We start from the raw sequence: 15397 nt of genomic DNA on the forward strand, positions 1-15397 counted from the left end.
GCCTGGATTCGAACCAGGATCTCTAGTGGCACAGTTAGCACTGCGATGCACTCAGGAGAGTGTCAATAAGTATAGGCCTATACTCTCTAAAGAGCAACATGGTAAATTGAACCACTTTAGTTTTCTACAGTTACTAGTGTCTGTCAATGTACAATAAGCACATTGCCTTTATGTTTTTATGTGTGAACAAGTATTAATCTATAGCAAGGCTGCCCACATCTGGCCCTGGAGGGCCGAAACACGTCTAGTTGTCATCCTCTCCTTCTAATCAGGGACTAATTCAGATCTGGGACACCAGGTGAACGCAATTGACTACCAGGTAGAAACAAAACCTCCCTCCAGGCCTGGAAATGGGCAGCCATGATCTATAGGGTGCATACTGTACAGTGACAACTGACGCAGGCAAGTGAGAGGACAGTTACACATGGGTCCTGTTTCCCAGAGGAAAGAGTATGCATCCTATTCCATATGTAGCGCACTACTTATCCCTATGGGCCCTGGTCAAATGTAGTGCACTACATAGGGAAAAGGGTGCCATTTGCCCTATGGGCCCAGGCCAAAACAGGTGCAATATATAGGGAATAGGGTGCCATTTGAGCAAGGGGCCCTGGTCAAACGTAGTGCACTATGTATGGAATAGGATGCCATTTGGTACGCAGACAGAGGCTAACGTTCCCTCCGCACCCCTTAGGTGTTTGCTCAGGTTCCCAAGAGGAGGTCCCGTTCCCCCGAAATAATAAATGGGGGGCTCAGCGGCAACCGGGCCCAGGGATGTGCTAACCGCAGTCAGCACGAGCCGATCTCTCAGGTGGAGTAGGCTTATGAGCCGAGCCTAGAGCCCCAGACCGAGAGACGATTAGCCGCTTTTTATTGCTGTGTGGCCGTGCAGGGTGTGGGGTATTGGAGTCTGTGTGTGTGTGTGTGTGTATCATACAGGGTTTAGATGGCTCAGAGGGTATACTGTACATTCTGAAGCTAGGAGCTAAGCCAGGAGGATTGAAACAATTTCCTTCCTGGGATCTATTTTATTTATTTTTAGTCATTTAGCAGACGCTCTTATCCAGAGCAACTTACAGGAGCAATTAGGGTTAAGTGCCTTGCTCAAAGGCACATAGACAGATTTTTCACCTAGTCAGCTAGGGGATTAGAACCAGCGACCTTTCGGTTACTGGCACAACGCTCTTAACCACTAAGCTACGTGCCGACCAGTAGTGCTGGAGGGCTGGATGGGGTGAGGTCCGTAGACAGGTCCAGGATCAGACACAGTCTGAGGTGGAGAGGGGGGCATTAGAGAGGGCAGCCTATGGATGGTGAGCCCTTGCTCTGGTCTTCCTACGCATATGTTCTCCTGACTGTTGCTGCTTGGAAACATTCTATGTAGCCCAATTTGTGTGTAGCCTAGGCCTATGTCATGGTTGTGTTTTTATGACTAGGACTGCAGTCAAAGAATATGTTTGACCATCTAAATTATATTAAGTGACTAATCCATGGACTCATTACATTCCAGTTCAAGTGAGACCATATATGCAATGACCACAAACTAGTAAAATCCACCAGAGACTTCAACTAAAACTAATGTAAGTCTCTAACGAGCCAACGCTAAAGCACCTTTCGATGTCATTAAAGCATTGCAGCATTTGAAGAGCAAACAGCTACGACCACTTCAAGAGCTCTACAGTACAACAGGAAGGGAAGTGACTGAGGATGTGTCCCAAATGGCACCCTATTCCCTATATAGTACACTACTTTTGACCAGAGCCCAATGGGTCCTGGTCAAAAGTAGTGCACTATATAGGGAATAGGGTGCCACTTGGGATGCAGATTGACTGACTGACCGACCACAAACGAGGCTGCTCAGAGCTCACGCTGAAGGCCTGCTGACAGAAAGTTGGTCTCCGACCACCCCGCACCTGATTCAGGTGGAAATTGAACGTTGTATTATATTTCCTGTGGCTTTTTGTGGAGCGAGGAACTTGGCGAGGGAACAGTAAGAAAGGGAGGAATTTATAGAAAGCACACTTGAGTAACTCACTTTAATTTGAAAGGAAGAATAACGTCTGTGTCGTTTTAGCTCGGAAACACACACCGGGCTATTACACACACAGGCTCTACTTTCTGTCATGCAGCTGGGGCCGTTGCCGTGCCGATTAAAAGTCTGCAAAGTAGTGCACTGTGCAGGAGCTCGGGATGCATCCCAAATGGCACCCTATTTGATATATAGTGTGCTATGGGTCCTGGTCAAAAGTACTACACTATAATGGGAATAGGGTGCCATTTGGGATGCAAACTGTGAACTTGGCCTCGGCTGAAATACTATATTAGACAATATTTGTTTGATCTCCATGACATAATCTGATTAACAGGGACGCACGCTATGGGCCCAACTGTCTGTCTGGAAGGGCAGGTGAGGAGAGACAGAAAGGACAGGAGTCTGGTTAGGGTCTAGAACTCCCTCTACCTCTACCTCTACCTCTACCTCTACCTCTACCTCTACCTCTACCTCTACCTCTACCTCTACCTCTACCTCTACCTCTACCTCTACCTCTACCTCTGCTTGGGATCTAGTCCTAACCAGGCATGCAGCCAATCGATGCTCCACAATTACCCAGGTGAGACCTGATGGTTACCATATGAGCAGGGACAGCCTGAGCTGTTTAAACTTCAGATTACTAGGATGTTTTCTCTGCTATTAGCCTCTTCCAATACCTCTATTTCACAGCCCTGTGTAGTGGCGGGTGGACTCTGGATCTGCAGAGGTGTGTGAGTGTGATGGGGTAGTAGGGTTTAAAGTAATGGTGTCACTGACGATAGCCATGTTCACCTGAGCACTGAGCAACAGCGGCATCTTTCTGCCAGGCAGGCTCTCCTGTAAGGGGAGAGGGTTGTACTGTACTGTACGCTGCCGATTTCTCTCTCTCTCTCCATTTCTATGTCTGGCAGTGTCTGTCGGGCTGACATTTGTGTACCAGGGAAGAAGGAAACACACAGTAACAGGCCAGCCTGTCTGTCTAAAGCAGGGTTAGAACAATCACCCCTCCATTCAGCCTACATTACTAAGACACGCTAAAAGCTCATTCAACTCAGCTTTCTTTGAGAAAAGAGAGAGGGAGAAAGTGAAACAAAGAACACTAAAGATATAAATGGTCTTGTCTTGGCGGAAGATGATAAATGTGCGTGCTCTCTTTCATGTCACCCTGACTTATTGGCCTGCTTCATGGCTGGGCGGGCCAGGGCGGGACATCATTCTTCTTTAATGGGGGTATATATATATATATTACGCTACAGTAGCGACGGCAACTCAGGCCACATTAGGCTGTAAATCTTGTGGGTATTTATAGATTGCAGCTGACGCAAACCAGTGGGAGAGCCAGGCAGCCTGTCGCAGGGAGTCGGTGACAGGTTGGCTCAGAAAGTTGGTGGCCTCTGTCCTGATGGTGGTGGTGGAATTCACATCGCTAAGTGGCTGGTGCCAATTCATTACCGGGACATTTAAAAAGCAACCGCCGCTGAGCCCCTCTCCCACTCCCACCCTGCTTCCAATCCTAACTGTCAGCCCTTGACAATCACATTGCTTGTTAATTGGTCGGCCCTCCTCTGCTGAACATTTCAAACGTTTTTTAAGAGGGAGAGGTGGAAGAAAGGAGGAGAAGGAGGAGGAGGAGTGAATGACTTCCAAGATCTGCTCTGTTGGCTCCTCACCAGCCACCAGTCTCTCAGACGCACACATCAGACTGGCATTTCCCGAAACCCAAAACACATATCCCATCTACCTGCACTTGTTCTATTGAGATTTAGTAGCTGGCAACAGGTAGTTGAGGTTTTCCTTTCTCTTTACAGACTCCCCCTGCTGGGGAACTGCAGGTACTGCAAAGCCAAGGCTCTGCAAAGTTCAAACTTTTCAACAACTTCAACAGCCTGAGGTCTGTCACTGTGAATAGACACAGGCTTTGAGCTCTTTCAGGGTTTAGGACTGGGAACCAGTGAGGGAACATGAACATATCAGTTTCCCCACACAGACAGACAGAGTTTCCTTCCCCAGGAGAGATGTATAATAGGGAATAAGCCTGATCAGCCATGATCCAGTGTGGTCAAAGACCAGGTGAGGTCCACCCACATGCCTGCCTAAATGTTATGGAAATATGACCACAATCTTTACCATAATTATATCTGTGCCATTTCACATTAGCTTTTCTTTGGGCTGACACAATCTGGACTTTGATTCAGACCTACCCATCATTATCTGGTGAAAATGCCTTAGTCCAAAGCCATGCATAACAAACCAAGCATAACATGTCCCTGTTTGGTTTCCTCAGTCTTGTCCCAAGCATCTGAGCTATTCCATAAATGCATCCCAAGTGGCACATCATTCCCTATAAAGTAGTGCACTATATAGGGAATAGGGTGCCATTCGGGATGCACCCCATAAAACACTGCTCGCATTGGCACAGCACAACCAGGATACTGTACAAACACGTGCTAATAGAGAAAAGGTTTCTATAGTGAGGGGCGGAAAAATTCCTCCCCCTCCCTTCACTTGTCTATGACACAAAGATGGCAGCCAAACAGTTTGGTCAAAAACGGTCTGCTACTGACTGACCATTTTGTTTACAGTCCATCAGAACTTAATTAAAGGCATAGTTAGGGATGCTAGCTGATACCTAACACTTCCAGTATTTGTACTAACACTAGCATTGGCTCGTGAAACTACCTCTAACTTCATACTGGACGCAGAGACATAAAAATTGTATCCACGAGTTCATCTGAAGTAGACAATTAATTGCCAAAATCCCAAACTACACACCTGTAAATGTAATACTAAAGATGAAAAGAAGAAAAGTGAGCACTAGTCGTGGAGGCTGATACTGCATGTAAACCCTGGGCTTTGTCCCTAGGAACAGAGGGAGGAATTACAGAATAGAGAGAGGAGGGGTGTTGCTGTAGTCTGCAGACTAGACGAGGGTAGTGGAGAGGGGGCCAGACAGACTGCAGCCTGCTGTACTGAAGGCATGTGGTTCACTCATTAGAACTGTTTGCCAGAGAAATAAAGATATCAAGTGTGCTCATCTCCGGAGCTATCTGTTTTAACAACCCTGCCGCCTTGCCTGGCCCAGAGAACCACTTCAGATAGAGAGTGGAAATGAGATGGTGACTTGAGAGAGAGGAGGAAAAGAGGTTGAATGAGAAAGAAAGAGGAGTGTGTGTGAGAGAAAGGGAGAGAGACATGATAGGTGAGAGAGAGGGAGGCAAAAAGACAAAGAAAGAGTAAACTCTTAGAAAAAAGGGTTCCAAAAGGGTTCTGGGGTTGTCCCCATAGGAGAACCCTTTTTGGTTCCAGGTAGCACTCTTTTAAAACCCTCTGCGGAAAGGGTTCTACATGGAACCAAAAAGGGTTCTACCTGGAACCAAAAGGGTTCTACCTGGAACCAAAAGGGGTTCTTCAAAGGGTTCTCCTATGGGGACAGCCGAAGAACCCTTTTTGGTTCTAGATAAAACCTTTTTTTTTTAAGAGTGTAGAACAAAGAAAATGAGAGGGGGGAGAGAGAGAAAAAGAAAGGGAGGGATGGATCTCTTGATGATCCTAACGCTACCCTTACATACACACGGAAGCATGCACACACTCCCTTCTTTAGAGGATGAGGAGCAGAAAATAGGAAGAGGTAGAGTAGGTTTACCTTGACCAGCGAATGGAGGCTCCTCTCTCTGAACATGTCGTGTAGAAAGGTGCTGTCATCCGGGCTGTCAACATGGGGCTGAAGCTGGAAGGGCAGGGCAGACAGCAGCTCATACAGACCTGGAGGCACAAAGAGAGGGAAAGAGGAGTAAACAACAGTCAGCGGTCATCAGATCATACACACACACACAGTGAGAGAGACAAACAAAACACACACACAGAGACAGAAAGACAGACAGACACACTCAAACACACACACACACACACACAAATAGTTAAATACCCTCAAAGTTCTCAAGGGGGAGATGAGGGGGGAAATAAGTTCTAGAGACTTCTAGGGAAGGTATCACCAACCCAGGTTAAAGCAACCATGGGGTTGAGCTGCTCTTGCCTACAGAGAGCTCTTCACTGGACCAGACTAGACCAGAACAGGTCGGCAGGAGGCAATAAGCCACTTCCTCTCACAGCTCGGCACTTCCTGCCTGTCTCAGCACTTCCTGTTGTTCCAGGAACTCCACAGTCAATGTCACACACAAGCAATAAATCCCACAAAGAAATCAATCTGTCTGTACTGAACTACAATTTTAGCTTTTATCCCAATTCAAGAATTGTTTCAACTTTATTATAAGTGTTCTAGTTTTTTAGTCTGGAAGGGCCTCAGTATGCTGGTTAAGTACTGGCTGTTTTGGTTCTGGAAAGGCTTTAGTGAGTGTGATTGTCGGTCTAAGTGCTGTAGTATTGGGTCTGGATGGAAAGGCCAGTCTAAGACCTGCTGTCCTAGGACTAAGTGGAGCGTGGTTGTATTGGGACTATACACTAAGAACACCTGCTCTTTCCATGACATAGACTGACCAGGTGAATCCAGGTGAAAGCTTTGATCCCTTATTGATGTCACTTCAAATCAGTGTAGACGAAGGGGAGGATACATGTTAATTAACCTCTAAAAATCTAAGCCGTTTAAGTTTGGCCTTTACTACTAGGCCCATAGAAACACATTGAATAACACATTCATAAATAGCAAAAAAGACAGTCCAAAAATAAATTATAAGGAATAAGGTTTTGAAGTGTCTGTCCTATATCTAGGAGATAAGAAAGCTCAGGAAATATTTTAGTAAAAAAAAAAAAAAAATGAACACCTTATTTTTGTTGGCACAAACTACCTCCATACTTCCATTTGTTTGTATGGGTGACCTTCAGAATGGGTTACCTTCAGACAAGTCCACATTAGTTCACAGATGTTTTTGTGAGAAGACTGATTTTCGGGATGTCTCATGGTCTGACAAACACCGCTGTAGCTTAGCCACCTTCCACCGCAGATGCGGAAGGTCCACAAAGGCGGATGCGGCAGATTGAGACGCAGCCCATGCAAAAAGATCTCTACTTTAAACTGACTGATTTTGATGGGGATTTTTAAAAAATGTTACTTAGATTGATGCCCCGGTGCGCCAATAGACTCTTAAGGATTAAAGGATTTTTAAGCCTCAAGACAATTGAGACATGGATTGTATATGTGTGCCATTCAGATTGTGAATGGCAAAGTGCCTTTGTGTATCAAGAATGGTCCACCACCCAAATAACATCCAGCCAACTTGATACATATGTGGGAAGCATTGGAGTCAACACGGGCCAGCATCTCTGTGGAACGTTTGACACCTTGTAGTCCATGCCCCGACGAATTCAGGCTGTTCTGAGGGCAAAATCAGGGATGGTGCAACTCAATATTAGGAAGGTGTTCCTAACGTTTGGTATACTCAGTGTATTCTGGAGAGGTCTCAGTATTCTGTTGGGTCTAAGTAGTGTATTGGGTCTGGTCTAGGTCTATGGTGCCTGGTGAGTAGGTCAGTGTCTGGCCCTTGCGCTGAATTAATAGCTCCTCAGTGTCCATCTGAACCACAGACCATCTCAATCAAATAGCAGCAGACAACCCCACAGGGACTCAACTGGCTTACTCACTGGATTAGAAGAATGGATTTTATAAAATTCTATTTAGAGAACCAGATTAAGACCAGGGGAACAACCCTCTGAGGGAACAGAAAGGCTGCGGCCCAAATGGCACCCTATTCCCCATTTAGTGCACTAGTTTTAGTGCACTACTTTTGACGAGGGCCTTTTGGATGACGGTAATTGGCCAGTCAAATGACCACGGTCACTGTAATAACCGATAGAATAGCAAAAAAACAGACAAACATTTTCTCCTCTCCTCCTGACTGCATGTGCTGCCATAGAAATGGAATGAATAGAACGGGCATCCCCATTCAAGTCAATGATGGCATAATGGGTGGACTGGCGGCCATTGCGAGTGTACCAATAGGAGCAAAGCAGGAAGTAAAATATGTGCTGTGATTTGTTGTTTCAACTCAACTGACATTTAAAAAATACATTCCATTGCATAAGCCCTATTAGTTAACAACTATTAGTTAACACCAGGCTCTGACCGGGAGACCCATGGGGCGGCGCATAATTGGCCCTGCGTCGTCCAGGGTAGGGGAGGGAATGGCCGGCAGGGATGTAGCTCAGTTGGTAGAGCATGGCGTTTGCAACGCCAGGGTTGTGGGTTCAATTCCCACGGAGGGCCAGTATGAAAAATAAAATAATGTATGCACTCACTAACTGTAAGTCGCTCTGGATAACAGCGTCTGCTAAATGACTAAAATGTACATTTGAATTAACATTCTTCAGTATCATGGAAATTATTGCATCACAATACCAGGCAGCCATTGTGAGTGTACCCATGAGTTTACCAGTCAAATTGCCAGGGTTAGAGGTTCCAAGCCTGTTCTATTAATGAGAGATATATATATATAGTGCCTTCGGAAAGTATTCAGACCCTTTGACTTTTTCCATATTTTGTTACGTTACAGCCTTATTCTAAAATTGATTAAATAAAATAAAATCCTTAGCAATCTACAAACAATACCCCATAATGACAAAGTGAAAAGTGTTTAGACATTTTTGCAAATATATAAAAAAATAAAAACCTTATTTACATAAGTATTCAGACCGTTTGCTATGTGACTCGAAATTGAGCTCAGGTGCATCCTGTTTCCATTGATCATCCTTGAGATGTTTCTACAACTTGATTGGAGTCCACCTGTGGTAAATTCAATTGATTGGACATGATTTGGAAAGGCACACAACTGTCTATAAAAGGTCCCAAAGTTGACTAGGGCGGCAGGTAGCTTAGTGGTTAAGAGCGTTGTGCCAGTAACCGTCGATGTGCCCTTGAGCAAGGCACTGAACCCTAATTGCTCCTGTAAGTCGCTCTGGATAAGAGCGTCTGCTAAATGACTAATTATTATTGACAGTGCATGTCAGAGCAAAAACCAAGCCATGAGGTCGAAGTAACTGTCCATAGAGCTCTGAGACAGGATTGTGTCGGGGCACAGATCTGAGGAAGGGTACCAAAACATTTCTGCAGCATTGAAGGTCCCCAAGAACACAGTGGCCTCCATCATTCTTAAATGGAAGAAGTTTGGAACCACCAAGACTCCTCCTAGAGCTGGCCGCCCGGCCAAACTGAGCAATCGGGGGAGAAGGGCCTTGGTCAGGGAGGTGACCAAGAGCCAGATGGTCACCCTGACAGAGTTCTAGAGTTCCTCTGTGGAGATGGGAGAACCTTCCAGAAGGACAATCATCTCTGCTGTATTCCACCAATCAGGCCTTTATGGTAGAGTGGCCAGACGGAAGCCACTCCTCAGTAAAAGGCACGACAGCCCTCTTGGAGCTGCCAACAGGCACCTAAAGACTCTCAGACCATGAGAAACAACATTAGTAGCCTACCATACTCAGCACTCTATTGTCCCTCTAATTACTCTGACATCAATGCAAATGTAATCAAAAATTTAATCAAACACTTAATGAGAGCCCAGGAGCTCATGTTGAGCAACATTTCTATAGGCTATGCAATTGCGCGAGAAAACAGAGTGATGGCCTCTATTAAAAAGAGGGGGATCCCATCAGCTTTCTATAGGCTAGGCCTACTATATTTATTTCTCAACTTTTCTAATATTAAGCACATTGCTTATCTTTACAACAGGATTATAGCCTACTGTCACGATCGTTGAGAGACGGGTCAGACCGAGGTGCAGCGTGCGATGTGAACATGTTTATTTATAATAAACACACAACCAAACCAACGTACCGTGAAGTCCAACGCTATACACACTACAAGCCTAACACAGGAACAAGATCCCACAAACATAGTAGACAAACAGGCTACTTAAGTATGATCCCCAATCAGAGACAACGAGCGACAGCTGCCTCTGATTGGGAATCACACCCCGGCCAAACATAGAAATACAAATCTAGATCCTAAACATAGAAAATATCACATAGATTTCCACACCCTCACTAAACAAACAAGAGTTCCATACGTCAGGGCGTGACACCTACCTGGCTGGCATGAAAATGAACCACGGGAAAAGCGTCCTTCATTCGCTATTTAAGTGCATACATGTCTTTTTTCCCTCTGCCCCTGTTTCGAGACAAGTGCATAATAATGGTCCATTCTAAATCAAAACAAATTTCACACATACAGTACCAGTCAAAAGTTTGGACACACCTACTCATTCAAGGGTTTTTCTTTATTGTTACTATTTTCTACATTGTAGAATAATAGTGAAGACTTCAAAACTATGAAATAGTCCCTCCTATAGCTCAGTTGGTAGAGCATGGCGCTTGCAACGCCAGGGTTGTGGGTTCGATTCCCACGTGGGGCCAGTATGAAAAATGTATGCACTCACTAACTGTAAGTCGCTCTGGATAAGAGTGTCTGCTAAATGACTATAATGTAAAATGAAATAACACATATGGAATCATGTAGTAACCAAAAAAGTGTTAAACAAATCAAAATATATTTTCTATTTGAGATTCTTCAAATAGCCACCCTTTGCCTTGATGACAGCTTTGCACACTCTTGGCATTCTCTCAACCAGCTTCACCTGGAATGCTTTTCCAACAGTCTTGAATGAGTTCTCACATATGCTGAGCACTTGAATGAGTAGGTGTGTCCAAACTTTTGACTGGTACTGTATATATATATATATTTATTTGTTTTTAAATTTATTTTATCTCCCAGTTTCAATTATGATCTTGTCTCATCGCTGCAACTCTCCAACGGGCTCGGAAGAGGTGAAGGTGGAGTCATGCGCCTAACCGCGCTCCTTAACACCCCGCCAGCTTAACCCGGAAGCCAGCCGCACCAATGTGTCAGAGGAAACACTGTTCAACTGGCGACCGGGGCCAGCCTGCAATTGTGTGCCGTCCTATGGGAATCCCGGCCACGGCCGGTAGTGGCACAGCCCAGGAATGAACCCGGGTCTGTAGTAACGCCTGCAGCACTGCGATGCAGTGCCTTAGACCGCTGCACCACTCGGGAGGCCCATTAATTATATTTCTATGTGTGCTGCTGCTGCATTGTGGTCATTCTGTCAGCTGTTCGTATGACCCCCCCACTGGTCTGTGGTTCAGATGTTATGACTGTTGTTTTATTTTCATTACGGTTTTCATCCATAACCGTCGGTTACACAGTTATACTGTAATTGTGCAAGCCCTAGCAACAGCCCTCCTATAGCCCAGACAATGCTTGGCTTACGCACACACACATACACACAGTGAAACTCTTAATTTAACATCCCTCACAGGCACATACCTAACACTCTCTCTGACCACACACAGAAACCTCCAACACCCTCACTGAGAGACCATTAACACTGAGTCATTCTCATGCACAATCAGGAACATTTATTGAATTGACAGATTTCTCTAGAGTGGACTGAGCTGAACTGAAGTGGAAACATTAGTTCCCAAATGTCACACCAGCCTTCGCTTTGGCTCCCCCTCCTGTCCAGCTCAGGCGTTCGGCATCGCCGGCGTTCTAGTTGCTGCCGAACCTGCTGCTGGCAAACGCCCTTCACTCATCAACCCCGGACTTGTCTCGTCATCATTACACACACCTGATTCCAATCCCCACTCTATCACTGTATATATACTCCCTCTGTCATTTGTCTTTGTCGGTCATTGTATATGTTGCTTATTTTCCTGAGAGGTATGTCTCCTACTATTTCCTGAGTACTTTATATTTTGCACTGTGGGTTTCGTCCCGCTTTAATAAATTCAGTAGTTCTAAACCTGCGACTGCCTACTCCTCTCTATAGTTGTGACACCAAACTGATTGATTGATTACACTCATCCCCTGACTGACATACCAAGCCAGGGAAAGTGGGAAGGATGGAGGAATGGATGTGTGTACTGGCAGCTGGGATTAGTTGGTGGGGGTAGCCATAGTGACAGACAGTGGCTGAGTTCATGAGGCTGCTGTAAGAGAGAGCGAGAGAGACTATATTCTGTCACATGTCACTAACTGCTCTGGTTTATATTTGGATGTGGGTTCTTTACGGTCCTTGGGATTCCGAAGAGAGATAGACACAGGATGTATGAAGATGACATCTTCCTCTGTGTAGTGTTAACACCCCAGAGAGAGAAAAATATTGGACATGAGAGAGCCAGAAGATAGAGGTGAGAGAGTTCAGTAAGATAAGCTTACTGCCCTGTATGTCTGGGGTCTCTGTCCTGACCTTCCAAGCCCTGGACCTAAGATCTTACTACAGCCTATAGGCTGGCTACAGAGGCATCTGTTCCTCTCATTCATTTACAACTTGGAAATCCGAACAGTCATATTATAAAATATTTAAAGGGACACTGGATGAGGGGGAGGGGGGAGGGGAGGGAGGGAGGTAGAGATGTGGAAAAGCAATCACCACGGCAGCAAGAGCAGACCCTTCGTAAGGCGTTTTGGTCTGGGGGTCTTTGGTCTTTTCTCCTCTCCCCTCCTATTTGATGTGAATGACTGGGGAACAAATCAAAGCAAGACTCTTCAACATTAGAGTAGTAACTGTTACTACTGGGTCGTGCTGGTCCTTGGGTCAGTGTGCCAGGCTGAGGCTAAACTGATTAATACCAGTGCGTGTAAGGAGCATGGAACAACAGCAGTTGCAGCAGAGTAGAGAGAGAGAAAGAAAAAGAGAGGGAGAGAGAGAAAACTAAACAAATAAAAAAGAGGGGGAGAGAGAGACACAGAGAGAGAGAGAGAAAGAGAGAAAGAGAGAGAGAGAGAGAGAAAGAAAAAAGAAAGAGGGGGAGAGAGAGAGGAGAGAAAGAAAGAGAGAGAGAAAGAAAGAAAGAAAGAAAGGAGAGAAAGAAAGAGGGAGAGAGAGCGAGAGATAGAGAGAGAAATACAAATTCCATCTAGACACCGTTGCCCTAGAGCACACAAAAAACTATACATACCTCGGCCTAAACATCAGCGCCACAGGTAACTTCCACAAAGCTGTGAACGATCTGAGAGACAAGGCAAGAAGGGCCTTCTATGCCATCAAAAGGAACATAAAATTTGACATACCAATTAGGATCTGGCTAAAAATACTTGAATCAGTTATAGAACCCATTGCCCTTTATGGTTGTGAGGTCTGGGGTCCGCTCACCCACCAAGAAGGCTCTCCGCACTGCTAAAGCTAACTCTCTCTCCTCTGCTCTTGTCCTTCTAGACCTGTCTGCTGCCTTTGATACTGTGAACCATCAGATCCTCCTCTCCACCCTCTCCGAGCTGGGCATCTCCGGCGCGGCTCACTCCTGGATTGCGTCCTACCTGACCGGTCGCTCCTACCAAGTGGCGTGGCGAGAAGCTGTCTCCGCACCACGTGCTCTCACCACTGGTGTCCCCCAGGGCTCAGTTCTAGGCCCTCTCCTTTTCTCCCTATACACCAAGTCACTTGGCTCTGTCATATCCTCACATGGCCTCTCCTATCATTGCTACGCTGACGATACACAACTAATCTTCTCCCTTTCCCCCTTCTGATAACCAGGTGGCGAATCGCATCTCTGCATGTCTGGCAGACATATCAGTATGGATGACGGATCACCACCTCAAGCTGAACCCTGGCAAGAAGGAGCTGCTCTTCCTCCCGGGGAAGGACTGCCCGTTCCATGATCTCGCCATCACGGTTGACAACTCCGTTGTGTCCTCCTCCCAGAGTGCGAAGAGCCTTGGCGTGACCCTGGACAACACCCTGTCGTTCTCCGCTAACATCAAGGCGGTGACCCGATCCTGCAGGTTCATGCTCTACAACATTCGGAGAGTACGACCCTGCCTTACACAGGAAGCGGCACAGGTCCTAATCCAGGCACTTGTCATCTCCCGTCTGGATTACTGCAACTCGCTGTTGGCTGGGCTCCCTGCCTGTGCCATTAAACCCCTACAACTCATCCAGAATGCCGCAGCCCGTCTGGTGTTCAACCTTCCCAAGTTCTCTCACGTCACCCCCCCTCCTCCGCACACTCCACTGGCTTCCAGTTGAAGCTCGCATCCGTTACAAGACCATGGTGCTTGCCTATGGAGCTGTGAGGGGAACGGCACCTCCGTACCTTCAGGCTCTGATCAGTCCCTACACCCAAACGAGGGCATTGCGTTCATCCACCTCTGGCCTGCTGGCTCCCTTCCTCTGCGGAAGCATAGTTCCCGCTCAGCCCAGTCAAAACTGTTCGCTGCTCTGGCATCCCAATGGTGGAACAAGCTCCCTCACGACGCCAGGACAGCGGAGTCACTCACCACCTTCCGGAGACATTTGAAACCCCACCTCTTTAAGGAATACCTGGGATAGGATAAAGTAATCCTTCTATCCCCCCCCCCCCAAAATTGTTTTAATAAAAATAAAACAGTAAGAATAAAACGATCAAAAAAAAAAAAAAAGAAGAAAATGTAAAGTGGTTATCCCACTGGCTATTGGGTGAATGCACCAATTTGTAAGTCGCTCTGGATAAGAGCGTCTGCTAAATGACGTAAATGTAAATGTAAATGTAAGAATTCACAAAATGGGACAAACACCAAATTGAGACTCTGCATGCAGAGTTCTGCTAAAATATCCTCAGTGTACAACGAAAAATACCAAATAATGCATGCAGAGCAGAATTAGGCTGATATCCGCTAATGATCAAAATCCAGAAAAGAGCCGTTAAATTCTATAACCACTTAAAAGGAAGTGATTCCCAAACCTTCCATAACAAAGCCATCACCTACAGAGAGATGAACTTGGAGAAGAGTCCCCTAAGTAAGCTGGTCCTGGAGCTCGGTTCACAAACACAAACAGACCCCACAGAGCCCCATGACCACAACAACAACACAATTAGACCCAACCAAATCATGAGAAAACAAAAAGAGAATTACTTGACACATTGGAAAGAATTAACAAAAAAACTGAGCAAACTAGAATGCTATTTGGCCCTAAACAGAGAGTACACAGTGGCAGAATACCTGACCACTGTGACTGACCCAAACTTAAGGAAAGCTTTGACTATGTACAGACTCATTGAGCATAGCATTGCTATATAGAAAGGCTGCCGTAGGCAGACCTGGCTCTCAAGAGAAGACAGGCTATGTGCACACTGCCAACAAAATGAGGTGGAAACTGAGCTGCACTTCCTAACCTCCTGCCAAATGTATGACCATATTAGAGACACATATTTCCCTCAGATTACAGAGATCCACAAAGAATTCAAAAAACAAACCCAATTTTGATAAACTCCCTTATCTACTGGGTGAAATACCACAGTGTTCCATCACAGCAGCAAGATTTGTGACCTGTTGCCACAAGGAAAGGGCAACCAGTGAAGAACAAACACCATTGTAAATACAACCCATATTTATGTTTATTTATTTTCCCATTTGTACTT

At 45.8% G+C, this 15397-nt stretch overlaps 1 protein-coding gene across 1 annotated transcript in view; it reads right to left on the reverse strand.

Annotated features, from left to right (window-relative positions):
• Nucleotides 1-15397, reverse strand: part of LOC121570013 (MAGUK p55 subfamily member 7-like) — a 255999-nt gene that overhangs the window by 137779 nt on the left and 102823 nt on the right. The window contains exon 4 of the mRNA XM_041881459.1: nucleotides 5673-5791. Within this exon, the coding sequence (XP_041737393.1) occupies nucleotides 5673-5791 (119 nt within the window). The remainder of the gene's footprint in view (nucleotides 1-5672; nucleotides 5792-15397) is intronic.

Source organism: Coregonus clupeaformis, chromosome 7 (genome assembly GCF_020615455.1).
Source record: "Coregonus clupeaformis isolate EN_2021a chromosome 7, ASM2061545v1, whole genome shotgun sequence".
In the NCBI taxonomy this organism is placed as follows: Eukaryota; Metazoa; Chordata; class Actinopteri; order Salmoniformes; family Salmonidae; genus Coregonus; species Coregonus clupeaformis.